General features: G+C 41.1%; 2 protein-coding genes across 2 annotated transcripts; both read right to left on the bottom strand.

Moving 5' to 3' along the window:
- Positions 1-549: 549 nt before the first annotated feature.
- Positions 550-5,070, bottom strand: LOC109971098 (coagulation factor VII-like). Its single transcript, XM_020619151.1, has 8 exons — positions 4,942-5,070; positions 4,178-4,341; positions 3,787-3,811; positions 3,402-3,515; positions 2,994-3,140; positions 1,672-1,790; positions 1,410-1,530; positions 550-1,315 (listed from the first exon to the last, which is right to left on the bottom strand). The coding sequence occupies exons 1-8, from the start codon at positions 5,012-5,014 to the stop codon at positions 723-725; spliced, it is 1,356 nt and encodes a 451-aa protein (XP_020474807.1). The 5' UTR covers positions 5,015-5,070; the 3' UTR covers positions 550-722.
- Positions 5,071-5,913: 843 nt separating this feature from the next.
- f7l (coagulation factor VII, like) lies at positions 5,914-11,166 on the bottom strand. The gene is made up of 8 exons (XM_020619152.1): positions 10,868-11,166; positions 9,838-10,001; positions 9,736-9,760; positions 9,406-9,519; positions 9,175-9,318; positions 8,683-8,771; positions 8,103-8,223; positions 5,914-7,051 (listed from the first exon to the last, which is right to left on the bottom strand). The coding sequence occupies exons 1-8, from the start codon at positions 10,953-10,955 to the stop codon at positions 6,504-6,506; spliced, it is 1,293 nt and encodes a 430-aa protein (XP_020474808.1). The 5' UTR covers positions 10,956-11,166; the 3' UTR covers positions 5,914-6,503.
- Between the last annotated feature and the right edge of the window lie 621 nt (positions 11,167-11,787).

Genomic DNA, 11,787 nt, shown 5'->3' with positions numbered 1-11,787 from the left:
CCATTCAAACTTCGTCTGGTTCAGTTTTAAACATTATAGGAAATTTCTATGATCTTTCTGGTTATCTTTCTACATGATCTGTGTGGAAAGTTGAAATTGGAGAGGGACTGGTGAACTGAATGAGCGTACTGCTCAAAGTGTGTGCAGGGCACTCAGTCTGCATGGTGCAGGGCTCATGTTATGAGAAAATACAATAGTCTGTGTCATTATAAGGAGAAAATACAGTATGTCGTAATAAGAAATATCACGTTTTAACATGAACATATCTCATAAAAATGATAAAAGTATCTTGTTATAATGAGAATTGCTTAAAGTTATAACAAGATACTAAGCAAGTGTTGAGGCAGTTATGGTATGGCCAGCATGTATACGTGTACTCGTGTACTTGATTCCACTCCTAGTCATAATCTTTTTTTAAATAATCAATCATTGATCTATAAAATGTCAAAAATAATTTTTAAAAAATGTCACAATTCTCAGCATTTGTCCTCAGTTTACAGTGAAACAAGATAGTAAATCACCAAATAATTTTATTGCATGGCTGGTAACTAGAGAATATTTGGCATTTTTTATCTGCAATTGATTGAAACAATTATGAAGTTATCAAAACAGATGCAGTTTATCTTTACATTGACTGATCATTTCTTCTCTCACAAAATGCAGTACATTTTGTCATGTCTGAGTTTACTAGTTTTTCTCAGTTTACTGCCCCCTCTAGACCCTCAGGTTGTCAGGTTGTGTACTAAAGCCTCAGTGTGGTTTTTTGGCTGGTCTGGTGTTGCTGTTCGGTTGTGGATCCACTCCAGGTAGTTGGACACCCGGGTGTAGATGCCGTAGTTGCCTGGTCTGGCACAGCCCTTCCCCCAGCTGACGATGCCCAGCAGGAACGTTGTATTCTTGTACTGTGTCACCAGAGGCCCGCCACTGTCACCTTTACATGAGTCCTGCCGGCCCTCGATGTATCCAGCGCAGAACATGTTCTCGGTGAGCACCACCATGCTCTCCTGCACACACTGTTGTGTCCGGATTCGCGGCACCTTCAGGCGTTGCAGGATGTGTGAGGTGGGTCCATTCTCACCCCTCCTCCCCCATCCGCTCACCGTATGCAAGCTGATGGCCCAGAGGTTGAGGTCAGCCAGTAAGCGTGTCGGCAGGCAGGCTGGGATGGCATATGGTGTGTAAATAATGGGCGTTGCCAGGCGAAGGAGAGCAATGTCGTTATCAGCAGTGTGTGATGCATACTTCTCATGCATGATGATCTCGGCAACCTGGATGAGCTGCTCCGTGCCCTCGTTCACCTCTGTGTTGTGTTCACCTGACAGACAAAGACCAGGGTTGACTGAGATGAGTGTTTCCCTCCAAATCAAACAGTCCAAGATATTAAAATGTGTTTAGACTGAGATTCATACCTGCAACAACCTTCAGGAACTGAGCCTCTGTGTTTTCCAAGCAGTGAGATGCTGTGAGGATCCATGTAGGTTTATAAATCACTCCTCCACAGAAACCTTTGCCTTTATACTGTAGCAAGACCTTAAAAATGAACAGTATTTTTAAGTAATATCCAGATTCTCAACATAAAAATACTGTACATCACAGCCAAAGCTAAGCTTTACTGAAACTACACAAGGCTCTACAGTAAATGGGTGAGCTGTCTCTTTAACTTTAGCATACCTGCCAGGGGCATTCACCTTTGGGACACTCTGTTCCTCCGACAATTCGTGCCCGAGAGTCGAGCTGCTGGGCTTTGTTTTCATCTTGCAGGATAGGGACCATGCCGCATGCTATTGACTCTGAAACAACAACAACAACAAAAATATCTTTAGCATTGATTTTGTAACAAACTAGTAGGAAATGATACAGATTTGGTGCTGTACTTTGACAGAAAATAAATTGTTGTGTAGTATATTACAACATTGTTTTCTCCTGTTTTATGGTCAGATGTTGTGTAACACAGTGATCAACACTTGTACCACTTTTGTTTTGCATTTCATTGTTGTCATTTGGTCATAGCTTCAAAAATACAACATAAGTTGTTACTTGTATGCTGATGACACACACATCTATCTTCATGTAATGTCACGGATTCATTCCACATTTTAAACCAGAGAGAAGCTAAACAGAAGCTAGGTTAATTAATTCAGTAGTTGACAGGCAGAAAAAAAAAGTGCAACTATTTTGATGATCACAGAATTGTTTCAGTAATTTTTATGCAGAAAACAAAACATGTTCCATCTCCTGTGTGAAGATTTTATGCTCTTTGTAGTGTAAGTAGAGTAAGTTGATCATATTTGGGTTGAGGACGGATGGTCAGTCAAAATGAGACATTTGAAGATGTCACCACAAGATGTGGTAAATTATAAAGGGCAATTTTCACTATTTTTGACAAAACCATTAACTAAGTAATCGAGACGAGCCGTCCCTGGTAGGCTGGTGGTTAAGGTGCAGCACTCTTGCTGCTGTGCCCTGGGTTCAAATCAGGGTTGCGTCAGGAAGGGCATCCGACGTAAAACACATGCCAAATGTCAACATGCAAGTTGTCAGTGTGACGATTCAGTGTGGTGACCCCTAAACGGGAAAAGCTGAAAGTGACTTTCTTATTAACTAAGTAATTGAGAGAATCATTTTCATATTAATAGATCTTAGCTACCATCACAGGTTGATGCTGTAAGACTGATTTAGTTTTCTGGACAAATGATACACAAAATATTTTGTCATTTTAGTATAAAGGCTGTTTGGTTTATCTGCTGTAAAACAGGCCTTTCCCAACAGTTCAGTGTAGCAGAACTTAGTTTTTAGGCGTGTGTCAAAACGGAGGAGGCAAAGGCATCCACTCATTCTGACAAACAGGAGTATCAGATATCAGTTATTCCTTTGTTGTGTAGATTATTGATCCTCAGCAGCTGCATGGGATATATAGAAATGCAAGTATCTCCAAAAGCCTGTAATCACTGTACTTCTGTTTGACGTCTTTCTCATGAGTAAGACAAACCCACCTTTTGCTTTGCAGCTCTGTCCATCTGCGTCCAGGAAGTAACCTTCTGCACATGAGCAATTTAGTTTTTGTCCTCCCTCACCTTCGTTGCAGTAATGTTCACAGCCTCCATTCTCCAGCAGGCAGGTGCTGGGAGTAGCCAGGAACTCTGAAAACATGTTCACTTTTAAAATGGTTTAATTTATCACGTAATTTCATTGTCTGAAGTTTATTCACTTTGATGTTTACTTCAGGAAGGATCCATCTCTGTTTAAGACACAAAGGCTGGAAACGGAGAAACCCACAATCCCAGCTCCATCAGCTCCAGGAGGACACACTGTGTTAGTGCAGGGGTACAGGTTTTCTGCTCTACAGACCAGGCCTCCTGCATAGTTAATAAGGATTAGGAATGCTTGTATGTTTTGCTCACCAAGCTCACACTGGAGTCCGCTGAACTTTGGCAGGCAGAAGCAGGTGTAGGACGAACCGTGGGCGGAGCAGCTGCCGCCGTTCAGGCAGGGGCTGGACTTACAGCTCTCTGGGACTACAGTGTAAGAAAACACTGGTTATTCCATACATCACACAACATAGGAGTCGCTGCTGATGTATTTTTCATAGGGTATCTGCAGGTATTACAAATGTCACACATAGAAGGGGTACTTATAAAAGGTTTTGAATGCGAATGCGTATGGTTGCAGGGTTTGTTCCAGTTCACTGGAATAAATTCACACGTAAACCTTAGGTAATTTTTTTTAAATCCAATATATAGTGCTTGTTCTTGAACAGTGGTAGGACAGAAGTGTGTGGCTGCTTACCGTCATATGTCCGCCAAAAGTCATCCTGTGGCAAAAGAAAGGTGTGTAATCGATAATACATTTTCAAAACTAATTATACATTGTTTGGTTTGCAATTAAAAAAGCATGCATTATTGAAATAAAAACAAATTTTAAACACTATTAATATTTAAGCAAAATTTATGATTGTTTAGTACCAGAATGGTGTAATTCTATTGGCAACAAATATTTTGTTAAAAATTTCCCAGTAAAATGTTATTCAGTCTAATCATAATCTATATAATGTAATGTCTATGATACAAGCCAAATTAAAACACAAGATGGCAATGGATCCAATTTAATGATGGAACTATGAATTCTAATCACTTAAAATGAAAACATATTAGCTGCTAGTTTGTGTTTAGAATCGGACCGTAGCCTTGGTGTGTTCGAACACCTCCCGGGCCTCTTCGTAAGAACATCTCTCCTCCAGACACTCCCTTTTCAGATCGCCCTTCTGCAGCTCCTCGAGCCAGCCCGAGTTATGCCTGCGAATCCGGACCAGGACACCGTTGGCTTGATCTGGATCCAGAAAAACTACCGAACAGAAAGGGAAGAGTCTGTCATAATACATATATTATACTATAATATTTTTGTCTCCTCCTTCACATGCTTGATGGTGCTCAATGTAATCTCTAAGCGATGGTGCTGAGCTTTTACACCTGACAAACTGTAAAAACATTTTTGCGATATTTAAACTTTTTTCAAATTTCTGCTGTTTCCACTAAGATTTTTTTATGCACATATTAAAAATATGTATAAAACAGCTGACTTGAAATGCACATATGCATGGTGCTCAGTGGACGAATCCTAATGATTGTGCTGATCCTCAGATTTTTCATCTAGTGCCGTCATCAGGTTTAATATGTCCAATACTTTGGTTTTTGATTTAATATCTGCAAAATGAATCACATTCCCATCAACTCCAGCTGTACATGTAATAATTAGCAATTGTTAGCATGCTAACATGCTAAAATGTCCACTGTCCATTAATTTGAAAAACATGAGAAGCATAAACCACTGTTTAAAGTAAACTGAAATAATCATTTAATGCAGAGGTAACTTCTAATATTTTATGACAAACTGTGAACAAAGTCCTGTTGCTGCAGTCAGACATTTTGCCTTTGGTTTCCTCACCTGAGGCCAGCTGGCAGCTGTAGACATTGAATGCGAAGGTGAAGACGACTCTCAGCCACATAGTTGATTTCATCAGAAAGTCAGTCCTTTGCTGCTTCTTTATGGATCAAAAGGTGCAAAGTCTGATCCACCCCCCAACATCCCTACAACTGGTCACATGTTCCCAGTGGAAATAATCAGCCTGACAAAATGTGACAGACTGTGTCCTGTTTCCTGAACTCAGTGCAATGGAGAACTTCCTGCTTTCACACTTAAAATCCATTTCCTGCTAAGCCTTATCCAGTAACATGATAGAGTATCTTCTTAGTGCATCCAGTGGTTTGGGGGTGTGCTGAGTTTACTACATTGAATTGCATGAAATAAAATAAAAATAAACACAATAATAAAAATATCTAAACATTAAAAAAACAGGTCTTTAAAACTACTGAAATGCCAACGTTTTGAGCTTGAGCATCTGTTATAATTTATTCCATATATGCAGGTACTGTAGGTGTTATTACAATAATCAAATGATATATGGGAGGCAAAAACTAGGGTCATGTTTAGCCTAGCTTAGCACAAACACTAGAAATGGGGAAACTGCTAGCCTAGCTCCTTCAAAAAACATCACTGTGCAACCCAACAACACAGGATCTCATGTTTATACTCATGAAATAGTGGGAGAAGATGGCATGATTCCTGTTGCCCCTATCTGTTGTTAGTGAGTCACCTGAAATTTAAAACGGTTTTTGATTTTGTAAATAGTGTAAATCACATTCATAGTCATATCCAAGTTGTGACTATGAAACACAGAGCCTGCACCTCAGCCAAAGTGTGTTGTTCAAGGTACCTAATCATAAATTTAAAGAATGGCCAGCTGTACAATGAATAATTTTCTTTGAATGACATAATATTAGTTTGGCTCAGTCATCCATCCTCAAAACAGAAAACGGCTACCACCAACAAAACGTTCAGGCATAATTTTGTCTTTATTTCTGACACACATTGTTTTGCAGTACCTGAAACAATCAACATTTCTCTGTGTATAATAAAGTGTAGGTTGAGCCAAAAACACTTTGACAATGAACCTGTACATTTTAAATTTCACAAGATACAGAATAAAAACTCAACATCAACTGTGTGGTAAACGCAGCTCATAAACACTTCTTGTTTATGATCATTATTCAGTATAGTGATAATGATGTTAGACCCTGGTGAAATTGGATACTTAAATACTGCAGTGGTATCTAAACTATATGTTTCTAATGTTATCTTCAGAGCTGAAATGAGAAGCTAATGCATCTACTGTACAAGCAAACTGACAGAAAATTAACTGATAACAATGTTGACAGTTTAGAAACCAGTTACGTTTTTGACATTCAATTATAGATTGACTTAAATGTGTAGGTTTACAGCTTGTCTTTGTTATTATGACAGTAGATTGAATATGTTTTGGTTTCAGATAGTTGGAGGATCTGATGTGATGCTTCACTATTTGTCATAACTACAGAGCAAATTATATGAGAAAATACTCAGCAAATTAATTAAACACCATCACATCTGCTTGCATCTGTGCATTAGGTTCAGCTGGTGGACATGATGTCCTCAATCCAGCCCAGGTAGCTGCTGACTCGGGTGTAGACACCGTACATATTTTCATTGGCACACCCCTTCCCCCAGCTCACCACACCTGTCAGGAACCAGGTTTTCTTGTAGCGCGTCACCAGAGGACCGCCGCTGTCACCCTCGCAGGCATCCTGCCCGCCTTGTCTCAGCCCAGCGCACAGCATGTTCCTGGTGATGTTGAGCTGGGTGTGCTTGCGACACTCCTGCAGACGGACCATTGGTAGCACGAGGCACTGGAGGAATCTGGCAGGAGGGCCAGACTGGGCCAGGCGACCCCAACCAGATACAGTGGAGAAGCGGACGTTTGCCAGTGTCTGGCTGAAGGTACTGTTCCAGGCAGGAAGGCAAATGGGTACCACGTAGGGTCCCAGTTTGACTGGGCGGTAGAGCTTCAGCATGGCCAGGTCGCTGTCGGAACTGGACTGGTTATAATTGTGGTGGATCACGTGTCTGACCACTCGTCGCCTCTGCTCAGTCGCCTCATTCTCCTCTCGGTCATGTTCACCTTGGCAGGGACAGCACTTTTATATTTTACTTTAGTATCTTATAAATCATCACATTTCATTTTCTGTCATAGGGATTTGTTAGTCACATATAAATTAATTTACTCAATCAACTGTAGTTTCTTTGACATCAAATCACACATAGCTACATAAACGTTCAGGATAAAGCTGGTCCGAGACGTTCTGCCACTGCAGGCCTGGGAGACAGCAACACATTAATATCTGCATCATTAAAAGAAGACAATGCCACTGTTTCCTGACTCCACATACTGATCTGCTGTGATGTGCTGAGCTGAAGGTGTCTGATCACAAGCACAAAATATCCAGTGGCTTAAGAAAACAATTGCACAGGGACAAACTACAAGACAGCAAAGAAAAGCTCTGTAGCTGCAAACAACCATGTTGTTGTCCATTTCTGAAAGCATCAGCTCCCATTTTGTAGTTTAGTTGGAACATTGCATGATACTGTTGGACATACACTCCTAACTTTGGACTTGTTCAGTTTTAGAGTCTCCCACACAAATACACCTTTGTGTTTTTTAGTGCTTTCTACCTTTGTGTTTTCATTGTTGTTGATCAGTTAGTGACTGTGTTTCTTTAACTGCATGCGCTTCATTTATCCGCAGCACGTCTTTCGAAATCTGGCCTGCATGTTGTCAAAGTGCTCAGGTGTTTTCTTTTCATTTGCTGTGCTTTTGTGTTTTCCTAATTTCAGACCATGATGCTGAAATCATTGAAGATGGTCATCAAAGTAGAAAAGGTGAGACACTCCAGAGCCTTTGGTCTTACCAAAACATGGCTTTTTAACATTTTGTGCAGAAGATGAAAGTGTCATCTCTATAAAATATTAAAAGGTTGAAGGTAGAAGACATATATCGACAATAAAAGCATAAATATAGTAAATAAATGCAGACATTTGAATGCAGGTTGATATAAATGCAGACATTTAAAGAGTAGAGTAGAAAAAGTTTCAAACAGGTAGAAGGGTAGGGAGGTTAGGAAAAGGGTAAAAGAAGGAGCAAGTGTTTTCTTTGTTTTAATAAAAAGTCTTACCGACAATGATGTGGAAGATGGCGGTAGGTTTTCTCCAGATGCAGTGAGCTGCCGTTAAAGCCCACTGATCGGACAGGATGATGGCTCCGCAGGTGTAGACGTCATGTTCAGTCAGCAGAGCCTGAGCAGGGAGGCAGCAGCATCATCATCATCTACTCTCTTTCAGTTCATTTGCATTTAGAAGTGGCCATAATAATTTAGTGATGGACAGAATGCCAAAGCATTAGACTGATGAGAAAAAGATGAAATCTCACAACATACAGCTTCATCTACAAGCCTCTCACTTAAAAGACAGCATTTACAGGGAGTTATGCAAGTTTTCTGTGGGTAGCCCTGTACAATAGAGAGGAATGACAACTTGGACCTAGTTTTCGGTGAAGCATAGTCCCAGTAAAATAAAATGTTCATCCACATATTTTATTAGGATGTTGTTGATGTGTGTTTCTGAGGTGAGTCCCAAACCTTGGTCACAGGAAACACACTACATAGGTAGATACTATTCTGGAATAAGAAATATTCTCTGCTATGGTAGGACATTTCATACTTCATTCTGTAGTACTGGAGTCAGTTTTCTACTTACCTGCCATGGACAGTGTCCTTTGGGGCAGGTTTTCCCATTAACAACCCTTGGGGTAAAATGCAAAAGAGGTCTTCCACAGGGAACATCATCTGGACCAGACACAAGCAAACAGTCAACATGTGGCCCTCTGATACTACATCAGCATCCTCTGTCCCTTTGGATGATCAGACATAAAAACCCAAATGTTCAGGCGTCCTCAGTGGAGCACGCTAACCACCCTACACTCATATTTGCAGCTGAGTAGTTAATGTGTTGCCTTGTACTTTCTCAGACATCCCCAGGTTAATTCTCTTACATGGTGGTGGGTTTTTCGGTAATTAGTGGTTTCTTGAAGCATACATTTTATATAAAATAGACGTAGAGAGGTGTGATGTCACCTGCTGGCTTGCATTGGAGCCAGTTTGAAGCCTGGAGTTGCAGCCTACAGTCAGTTGGAGTCAGGACAGTGTTTTTTCTTTTTTTTGCTTGAATGTTCTATAAAAAATGACAGACCTTCAGGAAGGCAGGTGCTGTTGTCGTCCTGGTCCAGCCTGTATCCTGGAGCACAGAAACAGATATAAGACCGATCCGGAAACTCTCTGCAGAAATGTTCACACCCCCCATTTTTGTAGCGGCAACCATTGGAGGTTGAAAGAACTGCAAAGAGAGACAGACAAAAACCACGTCACTACTTCTTCAGCAACCATGGACACTCACAAAAAGGGTTTGGCCGTTGATCCCTACCTTTGTCACAGTTGCGTCCAACGAAACCAGGTGGACATTTGCAGACGTAGGTGTTGGGGTTGCTAGTGCACGTTGCTCTGTTCTTACAGGGAGATGACAGGCACTGATCCACTGCTGCAAACAGGAAGTCACATTTTAACAAGTGTTAAACGCTGAAACGTCTGGTTGTGTGTTGTTTGTAATTGACCGACATATCACTTACTAATGATCTTGTGTTTCTCAAAAGAGAGTTGTAGATTTTTTTTACTTACCAATGTGTTGTTACTATTTCAAACTTAAATGTACATTAGAAACCTAAAGCTTGTTGTACAGCAGAGTGAATCCCAGTACCTGTGTGCCTCGTCCAGAATTCCTCCTGGAAACACGATTAAGCACACATTAACAGAAACTTTAACAACTATCAACCCTATATCAGCTCAAGTTTTGACTGACCAGCTGTTGTGGCAGGGCAAAGATCTCCTTAGCCTCCTCGTAGGAACATTTCTCCTCCACACACTCTCTCTCCACATTGCCATGCCACAGCTCCTCAAACAGAGAGTTCGCCCGGCGACTACGATGCAAGAAGACACTGGCCTCAGGTCTGCTCACAAACACTCCTGCTTTAAATAACAAGACATGATGACAGCTGAGGTACATCTCCATTAGCTCAATGAAGACATGAGATGTGGTTGAAAGCTCCAAAAGCTAGTACGTGGCCTCTGTGGTGTAATATGTAGTTTTATTAAAAGTATGTTTCCTGGTGTGTCTACTGGAGGGACTAGGGATGTAAAATAAAAATGATCACAAAGATAAATTTGTTTTAAATGTAGTGTTCTCTGTAAGTAGGTAGGTAGGTTAATTTCAAGAAAATATAACTACATGTGTCAGTGTCGCCAGTTTTCATGGATGTAGCTTAGTAGCTACAGTAGCTGTATCGGGAGATGTTTCCATTTTAGCTTCCACTAACAATGGTCTAATTAGTCACCTGTTTCCTAAACAGGTCAACACCAGACTTATTAATCAAAAACAAGGAAACTGGAGATCAGAAAGCAGCAAGTCAGAAGTGTAAAGACTCAAATTTTGTCGTTTCACACTTAACCTTAGTTAACATGCTGGGATATTCAGCTAAAGGAAAAACAACTGAGAAAGTTTTTTTCTTTTTAGCAAAAATCGCTACAAACCCCAAATCAGAAAAAGCTGGGACGGTATGTAAAATCAAAATTAAAACTGAAAGTAATGATGTGTAAATCATCTGTGTCCTGTGTTACATTGAAAACAATACAGCAGCACATTATTTGATGTGACACATCAGTTTTGTTCTTTGTTCAAAACATTAAAAAATGCCGACTTAACAGTAGTGTGCTAAGCAGACGTACAGCAGATTGATATTCCTCCTCATACAGCCCCAGCGGGAAAAGGTGAAACGACAAAAAAAAAAAAACAGAGGAAGAAGAGCATTAGAAGGAGAAGAAACAGGACTGACCTCCAGGAAGCCCAGTGCATGCTGGGAGGGAAGCGATGAGGAGTCGTAGGAAGAAGAGCTGCTTCATTTCTGTCCTGACAAACGCCATATTTGTTCTGAACCAATCAAAGGTCAAAAACTTTGTTGAAACACACAAACACAGTCTCTCATACACAAATACACTGTGCAAATATGTACACGGACTCCAGGTCTGTCCCTAAAGACTCTGACTCTGTTCCTCAGTCAGACTGTCACAGTGGGTGGCTGAGTTCCGCATTAGCACTAGTTCTTTTATCTCCCTTGTAAAGTTTCAGAATTTGTGTCTGTCTCTGCTCTAAAATGGAACTTGGTCAGACTTTGCAGTTGTGCCTCACTGAAGCAAGATGTCCGGACTAAAAGCAGATGTTTCCCTTTGTGGTGATGTGATGCCTCTTTGCAGCCCTTATCTGTTTGTGGTCACTTGTATCTATTTTTAGTCACTTCTGTCTGCTTGGGATCTGCTTGCATGTCCTGGTGGTTTTGCATCTCTGTGGTAGTTTTGTGTCACTCTGCAGTCTTTACCACTCTCTGCAAGCACTTGCGGTCCATAGCAGTTGTGCTGCCATACCAGACAGTGATGCAGCTGGTCAAGATGCTCTCAACATTGCAGCTGTAGAAGTTGCTGAGGACCCTAGGCAACATGCTAAATCTCCGTAGCCTCCTCAGGAAGTACAGCCACTGTTGGGCCTTCTTGACCAGCTGTGTGATGTTAGGTGTCCAAGTGAGGCCCTCACTGATGTGGACGCCCAGGTATTTGAAGCTGCTCACCCTCTCCACTTCGAGCCCCCGGATGAACAGTGGCCGATGAGTTCTCCTCTCCTTCCTCATGTCCACTATCATCTCTTTTGTCTTATCTGTGTTGAGGCTGAGATTATTGTCTTCGCACCATGACACCAGACCAG

This window comes from Monopterus albus, unplaced genomic scaffold (genome assembly GCF_001952655.1).
Source record: "Monopterus albus unplaced genomic scaffold, M_albus_1.0 scaffold215.1, whole genome shotgun sequence".
Taxonomy (NCBI): Eukaryota; Metazoa; Chordata; class Actinopteri; order Synbranchiformes; family Synbranchidae; genus Monopterus; species Monopterus albus.
Note: the sequence above shows the minus strand (reverse complement) of the source record. Positions and strands in the feature narration are given on the sequence as shown.